The sequence below is a fragment of the Dama dama genome, chromosome 8 (assembly GCF_033118175.1).
Source record: "Dama dama isolate Ldn47 chromosome 8, ASM3311817v1, whole genome shotgun sequence".
NCBI lineage: Eukaryota > Metazoa > Chordata > Mammalia > Artiodactyla > Cervidae > Dama > Dama dama.
In genome coordinates, this window is record NC_083688.1 from 15,720,209 (window position 1) to 15,732,587 (window position 12,379).

At 37.8% G+C, this 12,379-nt stretch overlaps 1 protein-coding gene across 4 annotated transcripts in view; it reads right to left on the reverse strand.

Moving 5' to 3' along the window:
• The window catches only part of DIS3L2 (DIS3 like 3'-5' exoribonuclease 2), a 364,857-nt gene that overhangs the window by 185,944 nt on the left and 166,534 nt on the right, over positions 1-12,379 (reverse strand). For 3 of the 4 annotated variants that reach the window (XM_061148508.1, XM_061148507.1, XM_061148509.1), the window contains one exon: positions 2,580-2,753. In XM_061148508.1, the coding sequence (XP_061004491.1) occupies positions 2,580-2,753 (174 nt within the window). Of the gene's footprint in view, positions 1-2,579; positions 2,754-6,562; positions 6,711-12,379 lie in introns of those variants that run through there. The other variant, XM_061148510.1, reaches the window with a different exon arrangement.

Below are 12,379 nucleotides of genomic sequence, written 5' to 3' on the forward strand. Positions count from 1 at the left end.
TTATCCTCCAATTAAAATAAATAAAAATTTTTAAAAAGATAGTGATAGGCAAAAATGATATCTACAAAAGTGAAAAAAAAAAATCCCTGTTACTACACTAACAGCAGAGAGCATCCCACAGGCTCCCTGAATCTTTGGATCCTTTTGCAGGACACATAGGTATATTTTAACAGAAGCCTTCTGCAGAGCAAGACCTCCTAGTCCGTGGTCTAACTCAGAAGGTAACAGGGGCCAAAGAAAAAGGCAATGTGGGGCCATGAGAGGGGAATTGAGCAATACTGGCTGCAGGGATTATTGGCATGCCTTATTATTTACCTGCACACTAGGAGTCAGGCTTGGAAAGATTGAGCACCTCTCTCTTCTGATATTTCCATTCATAATTTTAAAAAGTTATAAAGGTTATTTGTTTGAATAACTTGAATAATAGAGCAAGTTATAAAATAAAAAGTAAAATACTACCTCCATACCTCCTACCACTTCACTGCGTCCATGCACAATAATCACAGTCAGCAGTTCAATGTGTTTCCTTCCAGGACTTTTTTTAAAAATATATATATACTTTTATGTATACATGTATATGCATGTGAATGTACATATACATTTATATTATTTGACTATAAAAAACTAGGCTCATATTCTTACTGTTCTGAAACTTGCTTCTTTCACTTTGCAATATATGATGGCCATTCTTTTAGGAAAGTCCACATGGGTCTAGCTTCTTTTTTACAGTGGCGGGGAATGCTAGCTTATTGATATGACATTGGTTATGTAACCATTCCTTTACTAGTGGACATCAGCAGTGTCACTTTTACAATAAGGCAGCAACAAACATTCATGTACATGTACCCTAATATACTTCCTTGAGTAGCATGAATTCCGAGAAATAAAGACTTTTTGGGTGAAAGGGTAGGTACATTTAAAATGTCGACAGCTACGGAGGAATAGCTCTACTAACTTACACTTCAAACAACAAAATTCAGTCATCCATCCTATCTTTTTCTTATTAATTTTTTAATAGATTCCTAGACTTAGGAAAAGATCTCAGAAAACAAGTCCCTCCATTTGTATATGAGAAAATGAAGGTTCAGAGAGAGTAATAAGATTATGGCCCCAGATCCCAAAATCCTTGACAAGATAACTGACCAGAAGCAGTTCTATGAACAACAGTTACTGTTGAAAGCCAAGAAAGCAACTTGAATTAACTGACTTCAAATATATGTGTGTTCCATTTGAGCCACTAACAAGTAGGAAAGGGAACCATCAACCCCTTTTCCTTGCCTACCCTTGGCAAGAAAAGAAAAAAAAAAAAAGAAGAAGTAAATTCCTAAAAGATACAAAAGCAAGAGGGACCCGTAAGGAGGATTCTCTAACTAGGTGGAGTAATGGGCACCACAAGCTTAAGGTATCGTAAGTTCAGCTGCATGAAGTGAGCAAGTGTGGTGGTGGAAAAGACTCTGACATGGGATGACCTTAGCAAAAAACCTTCCACGGCCTCAGTGGATTGTATGAAAAGTTTCTTGGTTCTGAATATCTCCATGTGGCATCCAAAATGAATGCCAGCACTGAAACCAAATTCTGAAGAGAAATATCAGAAAAGAACTAACATCCCACAATGAAGAAACATCTTCAAAGAAGATGTTGTTAAAAAAAATACCACAAAAGTACTTTCCAACAAATTCCAGACCTAAAAGTAAAGCTTTAAAATGAAGCTCCAAGCACAGAAGTCTTGAATCCTTTGCTCTGTGCCTGAAGAGGCCCATTTAAAGGAGGGCACTTCTAACCAGATAACACTGTCTTTATTGGACCAGACCTATGGGGCATAGCAATGAGAAAAGAAGGTGGCAACTGTACCTGTTGAAATTAGAATGGTCTAGAAGAAGAGTCAGCACACATTTTCAATAAAGGGCTAGACAGCAAATATCTTAGGCTTTGCAGGCCATATGGCCTCTGTTGCAACTATTCAACCCAGCTATTGTATTGCAAAAAAACAGCCAAAGACAATATATAATCAAATAAGCACGGCTAAGTTTCAGCACAACTTTATGAATGCTGAAATTTGAATTTTATATAATTTTCATAAAAAATTATTGTTTCAATTTTTTTCAACCATGAAAAAATATAAAAGCCATTCTAAGCTCACAAGCGCATGCAAGTGTGCTCAGTCATGTCTGACTCTTTGCGACTCCATGGGCTGTAGCTTACCAGGATCCTCTGTCCATGGGATTTCCCAGGAGAAAATACTGGAGTGGGTTGCCATATCCTTCTCTAGGGGATCTTCCCGACCCAGGGATGGAACCCACGTCTCTGGTGTCTCCTGCATTAGCAGATGGATTGCTTACCACTGAGCCACTTAGGAAGCCTTCTTAGCTCACAGGCTGTGAGTAAACAGGCAATAGGCTAGGTTTAGCTCAAAAGGCATCACTGGCCAACCTCTGGTACAGAGCACTTGAGTTTCAACTCTATGGAACTTGAGTGTTGGTGGAAAGATGGCAACATCTGAGGCCAGCTCCTCAGAAAGTTAAGTCAGAAGACAGAAAGGTAGAAAACGTGTCATTCTTTAAAGGGTCTCAGATATTTACCTTAAATCTCTTCTCTTGCTGAATTCCTCTGGTGGAATTGTCCAAGGCAGGCCTTGAGGGAGACATTCTAAAACTTCTGAAGAGAAATCAGAGAAATCCACACCATACTCTGTAAGTATCCCTTCTGTCTCAGGCTCAATTTCACCAGCCTGCCCAAGACTCTTCGCCAGCTGCCTGTGGATGGGATGGACAGGAAAGACTGTGTTAGTAATGGAACGTGGGCAACCTGTCTCCTCTCTTAAGTTAAGGCTGTCTTTCAAACTCTCCTGCCCCTCCCTCAGCAGGAACACCATCCCAGTGAATGAACAGGGGCCAAGCTGAAGAGCTTAGGATACTCTTGTCTTGTTAACACCGTGATTACAGTGTACTTCTACCTTTCCTCAGGAATGCTGACCCACAGAGAAGGGCCAGACAGTCCTTTGTGGGACTCCTGTAGTTGTTTTTCACGGAGAAATGAAAGCTTTTTGTCAATGACTTCTCTTGTAAACACCTTTAGAGACAATTCTGATCAACCCAGTTTGCTGTTAAATCACTAGTTTCACACTTCCTATACCTTACGTCATGCTCACTAGATCAGATCTGATGTTTTAGTTTATTCCACAATTCTACTCATTTTTGCCTTAATGTTTTAAGACATTTTGTCTGAACACAAAAGCTATATATATTCACTTTAGAGAAGTTATTAATAGAAAAGATAGAAATATACCAAGAAGAAAACTGAAATTATCTTTAATCCAGTCACCCAGCAAATGATCATTCACATTTTAGGGTCCTAGTCCATTAAAAATAAGACTGTATTGAACAGGACAGTCCTGTCACTATGAGTAGCGTTCCATCTTTTAGAGAGCTGATCTTACTCTTTATCTGTGGGTCATCTACACATACATCAAAACTGATAACTTCCCATTCTTTTAAGTACTGGCATGCCACATACAGCCAAGTCTAAAGTTAAGTGGTGAATGCTGATAGTCAATAGGAAATACGACATGAGTCTTAAATCAGCTGCCTTTGTTGAGAGTGTTAAGGAGACCAGAGTTGGCTACCTCCTCCACTGCACAGGTCTACTCATCCACCAGGGTGATCCAGGAATCTACCTTCAGTAAGTCCTGCAAGGAGTTTAGCTCTGGCATTAGGCCTTCTCTGGGGCCATTTGATTTCTTTGAAGAAGATTCTGTTTCCTTATATAAGGGTAGATGCCTGGCTACTAGAGTTCATAGGTGCACAGCGGGATAGGAGGACTGGGGATGTGGTTGCCTTATATGCAGACTTCTAACAAATTTTCAGCCTCAATACTGGAACAGGGCGGTGGTGGTAGATTGGTTGGCCCCACTTCTCATATGCCAGCCAAGAGACAGCAGCCCACTGCTGACGCATACACCTGCCCACCAGCACAGGCCTGAGGTGGCCTGTGGGCATTTCACATACAATGGTGGCTCAGACCAGTACCTTCTTCTCAAAGGTAGGTGGTGATTTCCCACAAATCACATCAAAAAGCCAAAGACAGCAAAAATACATGGGAGAAAAAATGAAAGAAAGCTATCTGGTAGATCCACAAATATATGAAAATTAAATAACCCATGGTTAAGGAAGAAATAAAAAGAGAATTAGAGAATATTTTGAACTGAATGAAATACAATATATCAATATTTGTGAGATGCAGCTAAAGCAGTGCTTTGAGAAAATTTACAGCATTAAATGCTCATATTAGGAAAGAAGAAATGTGTCAGTGAACTAAACTTCTGTCTTAAAAAACTGAAAAAAGAAAAGCAAATTAGATCCCAGCTAAGCAGAAGGAAGGAAATAATAAAGAAATAAAAATCAATGAGTAGAAAATTAATAAACAATAAAGAAAACCAATAAAATCAAAAACTGATTCTTTGAAAAGAAAATAGGTAAGTTTCTGGTGAGGCTGATCAAGAAAAATAAGGAATAAGTTACCAATGTCAGGAATGAGAGAGAGACCATTATTATAGATCCTTTGAGCATTAAAATAATAATAAGGGAATTATAAACGACTTTAGGCCAATAAATCCAACAACTTGGATGAAATGGATAAATTCCATGAAAGACACACACTGCATAAGACTAGTCAAGGAGATACCAACACTATATATTCCTTCATCTACTAAAGAAACCAAATTCATAGTTTAAAATGTTTCCACAAAGACAAAACGCAGGCCAAAATGCTTTCACTGAAGAATGCTACCAAGTCTTTACGAAAGAATTAATACTAATTTCACACAAACTCTTTCAGAATATAGAATAGGACAGAACACTTACTAACTAGTTTTATGAAGCCAGCATTACTCTGATACCAAAATGAGACAAAGGATTCATGAGATTACTATCCCTCATGAAATCAGACTTAAAATTCTTATGAAATATTAGTAAACAGCAATATATAAAAGGGTTAAATAATTCAAGATCTGTCCGATATTCAAAAATGTAATCTATTTAATTACTCAGCAAACAATGAAAAAACACAATCATCTCAACAGAATAAAAAAAAATTTTGACAAAATTCAACATCTAGTCATGATCAAAACACTCAGCAAATGAGTAATGAACAGGAACATCCTCAATTTAACAGTGAAAGTCTAAATGCTTTCCTCAAGATCAGGAAGAAAACAAGTTTACTCTCTTTGGTTCAGATGGTACTGTTCACCAATAGTACCAAACATGGTATCAGAAGTCCCAGTGAGAACCATAAAGCAAGAAAATGAAGAAAAGGAATATAAATTAGAAAGACTTCCACACTGCATGGAAGTGGGCCAAAGGAGTATAATTCCCATTACAGAAATGAGCAGCCTCCTACTTAGACTCTGCTTCAGCTCAAGACTTTGAATGTGAAGAGAGTGACACAAAGACAAAGGGGTGCTCAGGATTCACTCACGGGGGCTACAGGGCCGCCAGTGAAAGCGGCAGTGCCAGCAGCGGCCGGTGGCAATGCTGTCCTGCAAGCGGTGAGAGCCACTGCCATCGCGGCCCAACCAATCCTGACAGAAGACAACGGCTGGACTTCTCGTTCTTGGCTTTCCAGGTTGGCCTTTGTTCCTACCCACAACTTTCTCAGGACGTTCAAGACTCTCACTGTTACTATGAACCCTTCAACATCCCTCTAATAAATTCCTTTTTCAACCCAGTTGTTTTCTCCTATTTTGCAACCAAGGATCCAGATAGTTAAAAATTCAGGTCGCACTAATTTTCAAAAGAACAACTTTATTATCTCTGTATTATCCTCATTCACTAGAATGAAGTTCCTGTTGAAGATCTGGGAAACCTGTTGTCAATGCCTTTGAAGTTTAAAGGACATTTTGGAGACTGATTGGTATTTTGAAAATCAAGTGGGACATGAGTTACACCCAACCCTCTTAAAGAATTAATTAAGGAACCTGGGAGGAACCAGGTTCCTAAGGTTCTGTTCTCTACACCCATTTCCTAATACGAACATGTTTGTCTGGTTCTTGGTGTAAGCATGAGAAACTAACTCTGGTTTGAAAAGAAATTTTTTGGAAAGATACCAAAAGCTCACAGAAACAGTAAGAGACGTGGAGAACCTGAAAAGAGGATAGAAACAAAAGAATTATGTGCCCAACCTCTAAAGTCTTGATTTCAGGCTAAGATGGAAACTCAGTGACTTCCTATGTATATCAAAAAAGTATTCTGAGTCTATTGCAGCTTCTGGGCTAAGCAGATAGACAAAAATCAAAGGGCAAGAAATCACTACATCATTAAATTCAGAGTCTCACTAAGTCTCTTACATGAAAAGTAGGAATACTTATCAGAAGGAGTAAGCCTCAAGAGAACCAAACCATATATATTTATCTATATATGTATAGATGTATATTATATGATATATATGAAATACAAGATTAGGAAATACAAGATACAGGAAGATGCAGAAAGGTCCGAGTACCTTGGATGCCTAGTTCCAACTGACCTTTCATTGTCACCAATCCTAAGTGGACTCTGGTAGTATATCCATTCTAAGGGGTGGTCTCTGAAAACACAGTGGAGCAGAAACTTCCTCCCTGCAGGTAGAACTTGAAGCAATACATCCATGGTCTACTTTGGCTGAGGAAAGATGGCCTGATGGGCAGTGGCTACAAGTTTAGCCAGATGGATAGGGACCTGAAAGAAGAAAGATTGGAGGACTGGTGACAAAGACATCTGAGGGACAGACATGGAGAAATGGGTCTAGAGTATGGCTATTTGTGTTCCATGAGAATGCTCAGCATAAGACTCTCACTGTGGGGGCAAGATGATCTACCTTGAGAATGTCAACCAACCCCTTTCCCCAGGCACTGCAGTGTTTGCTCAACGGGCATCAGAACAAAGTCCCTGGTAGCAGGAAATGAGCTCCACACATGAGCTTCCTCCCACCAATGACAAACCAGGCCACCACACTTAGAGGATGCCAGTTTTCCAGCAGCAGCAACCAACTCTGAGCCTCTAATACAGAACCATGGCAGGAAGACCCACCAACCTGGTGAAGGCAGATGAAGTTCACTGAGCTCTTCTCTGATGGAGAGGGCAGTAATCTTTCTCCATTAAAAGAAACACTAATTCTAGGTTTGGCTTGACTGTCTTCATTTGTTCTACCCACCTTGCTTATATAAGTATCATAATCCATAGATTTATCAAATACTGTTTAAGCTTATTATGTTATCTCATTCAATATCTCATTCAAAGAATTTCTGTCTCAATTAAGACCAGACACAGAGAAAAGTAAGTAAATAAATATTTTCTAAAAAAAACTATTTGCAATTCAAGTCAGCTGAGAGATGATTCAGAAATAAGGATTCAAGGGTAGCAAGTAATGATGTAAAGAAAATAATTATAATATTATGTTGAGACACATGAAATTACCAATATATTTGACCATGTTTTACCTAGAAAACACAATTTCACATGATTCTCCCCCCAGAGTATTAAAAACCGTGTAAAATAATTAACCATACATATAATCCAACAGCATACACAGTTTCTCGGAGAAGCATAAACAAAGCAGATAATACAGCATTTATTAGAGAATATGAAAAGAAACACATTCTGATATGTGGTAAGAGTCTCAGTAACAGTTTTTGTGAAGCCGCCGTAAAACACAGTGGCCATCCTATTCCTACTTGGTGAGGCTGCAGTGGTCAAAACTGATTATCTTATGCTTGTAACAGAGGGCTTAAATGCCTGTACAGAAGGCATTTTGTAATATCCAACTTTAAAAATATAACACTAAAATCTAAGAACTCATTATTTAAAGATGGGGTGGAAGGCAGGAAGAGTAGCTATTCCAGGTGTTCTATTAAAAAAAATACTTCATGTCAAAAGGAAGAAACAGGCAAGAGAAATGGGAGAAAAATAAAATATATTTTATATGCATGTAGACACATAAATTACTAACTTGACCAAAGATATTAGCAAGAACTCAAAAATTTTATGAAAATACCACCACTAAAAAACAGCTCAAAGCAAAGATCCAAGTGCATAAGAAATAAATTTCACAAAAGGAAATAAAAACTAGTGTGATTTCTAGTTTTCTAACTATGTCTAGGAAATAGTAAATAAATAGAAAGGAAAAATAAAATTAATGAAGAACTGACACTATTTGAAAAAAATAAGCTCATAGAGAAAAGTCTGAAATAAGCGGGGAAAATGAAATTAGAAAGTATTATACAAAGAGTGTGAAAAGATTATAGGGAAAACAGATATGAAAGGCAGACGAAGGAGAACAAACTTTGGCATGACTTATATTCCTGAAGGAAGGAACAACATATATGAAACAGAAAGCATTTTCAAAAATATCATTCGGACCATTTCCCTGAAATCAAAGAAATTTTACAGACATGGTATACCATGTCTCAGGAAAAACTAATACAGAAAATTATCACTGAAGTTTGTGGACTTTAAACATGAAGTTTTGGGTTTTTTTTTTTTTAACACATGAGAACTCAGGGAATATAATTCTCACAAACCCTTTCTGAAAGATTACTAAGTGAAAACAATAGTCTACCAAGAGAGGGAGAAATTTTCCAAAAGAAGACTAGTGCTAACATTTTTGCATTGTGCCTTATGTTTGGATGAAAACAAATGTTTTGTAAATGTTTGCCAAGTCATCTTCACTGACTTTTCCATCTGTATCATGCACACATATGTTATTTCTATGTATTTCCACATAGTCTCTTGTTTTGTACTTATTCTGCTCTCAGAGTATTTTCCTATGCTCTATCTTTATAGATAAGTACATAAGCACAATTATGACTGTGGCCACGGATTGGGTGAAAATCTGCTAAAGAAACCATTGCAAAAACAAAGCAAAGTTACATAAAAAAATACTAGAAGGTATTATATGTTGTGCCATTCATGGTAAGAAGCTGTTTAATACAAAATAATTAGACTTCTGGTTGTCAAATTAAGTTTTGAAAAATAACAATATATATTACTGTATCATATTTATAAATGTAACATTAATAAAATTAAAAAAGACTAGTGCTGAGTGCTAGATCCACTTTCACTGGGGTGAGAAGGTAAAAGGAAAGGACAAAACTAAGCAGGTGATGATGGACCTAGTATTTGTTAGAACAAGTCACTGCGATCACCGGCCCTTTGCTGACATTTAAAGAAAAAACACTTTGTCTTTCATATCATTTAATTTTACTGTTGCTTTGTGTTCTGGCAATTTTTTTTATTCTAAGTCCAAACAATCTTGAATTGTTCATTGAAATTGGAACATGGCTCATAAAGACGAAATTAAATTTTGATTAGGGCCTCCAACTGTGATCAATGACTCCAAGTTTCTATTAGTAGTAATTAATATTTATTTTTATTAACTTCCAGAAAACGTTTCTCAAGTGCCATATTTGAATAATTTATTACAGATATTCACTGGAGATGTATGTGATAGCAACATAGACTAAACAGCTTGCAGGAGATAAAAATATAACAGGCCAGCATTAAGAGCTCATGCATTCAGAACTTAGACGCCCCAGAAAGAATCATACGCTGCCTACTTATAAATTCTGCTGTCACTCTAAAACCCATAATGTCTTAGGATCTAAACAAAAGCAGAATCTAGTAGAGAATCAATTTATACATTGTATATTTTCCTCTTACAGAAGGATCTGTTTTATATTTTTTTCGGTTGTAAATTTTATTTTATATGAATACTGAAAGTAACTTTCATCTGTTAGAGCTCAATTATTACACCTTTCTAAGCAATTTCTGTCTTTCATTCACTGTCTGCAAAGATGGAAACAGTTGCTTTAGGACAATATGACTCAATGTTACATCAAAATGTCTGGCCCACTCTCTTAAAAACCAACTTTATTGTTGTTGTTCAAGTAAAGAGATACCTGGAGTAACAGGCAAATTTGGCCTTGGAGTACAGAATGAAGCAGGGCAAAGGCTAATAGGGTTTTTCCAAAAGAACTTGCTAGTCATAGCAAACACCCTCTTCCAACAATACAGAGAGATGACTCTACAAATGGATATGACCAGATGGTCAATATCGAAATCAGACTGATTATATTCTTTGTAGCCGAAGAGGGACAAGCTCTATACAGTCAGCAAAAACAAGACCAGGAGCTGACTGTGGCTCAGATCATGAACGCGTTAGTGCAAAATAAAGACTTAAATTGGAGAAAGTAGAGAAAATCACTAAGCAACTCAAGTATGACCTAAATCAAATCCCTTACAATTATACAGTGGAAGTGACAAATAGATACAAGGGATTAGATCTGATAGAGTGTATGAAGAACTATGGATGGAGGTTCGTGACACTGTACAGGAGCGGGTGATCAAACCATTCCCAAGAAAAACAAATGCAAAAAGGCAAAATGGTTGCCTGAGGAGGCCTTATAAAGGGCTAAGAAAAGAGAAGTAAAAGGCAAGGAAGAAAAGGAAAGATACACCCATATGAATGCGGAGTTCCAAAGAATAGCACGGAGAAATAAAGTCTTCCAAAGTGAACATGGAAAGAAATAGAGGAAAATAATAGAATGGGAAAGACTAGAGATCTCTTCAAAAAAAATTAGAGACACCAAGGGAACATTTCATACACAAATGGGCATAATAAAGGACAGAAATGGTATGGACCTAACAGAAGCAGAAGATATTAAGAAGACATGGCAAGAATACACAGAAGAACTATACAGAAAAGATCTTAATGACCCAAATAACCACGAAGGTGTGATCACGCACCTAGAGCCAGACATCCTGGAATATAAAGTCAAGTGGGCCTTAGGAAGCATCACTATGAACAAAGCTAGTAAAGGAGATGGAATTCCAACTGAGCTATTTCTAATCCTAACAGATGATGCTGTTAAAGTGCTACACTTAATATGCCAGCAAATTTGGAAAACTCAGCAGTGGCCACAGGACTGGAAAAGATCAGTTTTCATTCCAATCCCAGAAAAGGGCAATGCCACAGAATGTTCAAACTACTGCACAATTGCACTCATTTCACATGCTAGCAAAGTAATGCTCAAAATTCTCTCTGCTGAGCTTCAACAGTACGTGAACCGAGAACTTCCAGATGTTCAAGCTGTATTTAGAAAAGGAGATATCAAATTGCCAACATCTGTTGGAGCATCGAAAAAACAAGAGAATTCCAGAAAAACATCTACTTCTGCTTCATTGACTATGCTAAAGCCTTTGACTATGTAGATCACAACAAACTGTGGAAAATTTTGAAAGAGATGGGAATACCAGACCATCTGACCTCCTCCTGAGAAACCTGTATGTAGGTCAGGAAGCAACAGTTAATAGACATAAACAACTGACTGGTTCCAAACTGGGAAAGGAGCACGTCAAGGCTGTATATTGTTACCCTGCTTATTTAACTTCTATGCAGAGCACATCATGTGAAATGCCAGGATGGAGGAAGCACAAGCTGGAATCAAGATTGCCAGGAGAAGTATCGATAACCTCAGATATGCAGATGACACCACCCTTATGGCAGAAAGTGAAGAGGAACTAAAGAGCCTCTTGATGGAAGTGAAAGAGGAGAGTCAAAAAGTTGATATAAAATTCAACATTCAAAAAACAAAGATTATGGCATCCAGTACCATCACTTCATGGCAAACAGATGGGGAAACAACAGAAACAGTGAGAGACCTTTATTTTCTTGGGCTCCAAAATCACTGCAGATAGTGACTGCAGCCATGAAATTAAAAGATGTTTGCTCCTTGGAAGTAAAGCTATGACCAACCTAGACAGCATATTAAAAAGCAGAGACATTACTTTGCCAACAAAGGTTCATATACCCAAAGCTATGATTTTTTCCAGTAGTCATGTATTGATGTGAGAGCTGGACAATAAAAAAGGTTGAGTGCTGCTTTTGAACTGTGGTGTTGGAGAAGACTCTTTTTTTTTTTTTTTTTTTTTGGAGAAGACTCTTGAGAGTCCCTTGGACTGCAAGGAGATCAAACCCGTCAATCCTAAAGGAAATCAACCCTGAGTATTCATTGGAAGGACTGATGCTGAACCTGAACCTCCAATACTTTGACCACCTGATGCAAAGAACTGATTCCTTAGAAAAGACCCTGATGCTGGAAAGATTGAAGGTGGGAGGAGAAGGGGACGACAGAGGATGAGATGGTTGGATGGCATCACCGACTTGATGGACATGAGTTTGAGTAAACTCCAGGAGTTGGTGATGGACAGGAATGCCTGGTGTGCTGCAGTCCATGGTGTCACAAAGAGTTGGACACGAGTGAACAACTGAACAACAAATTCATGACATACTGACATGGTACTGCTGGTTCTAAAGCATAAAAGGACTATACAGCTCCTTCCTTAAGCAA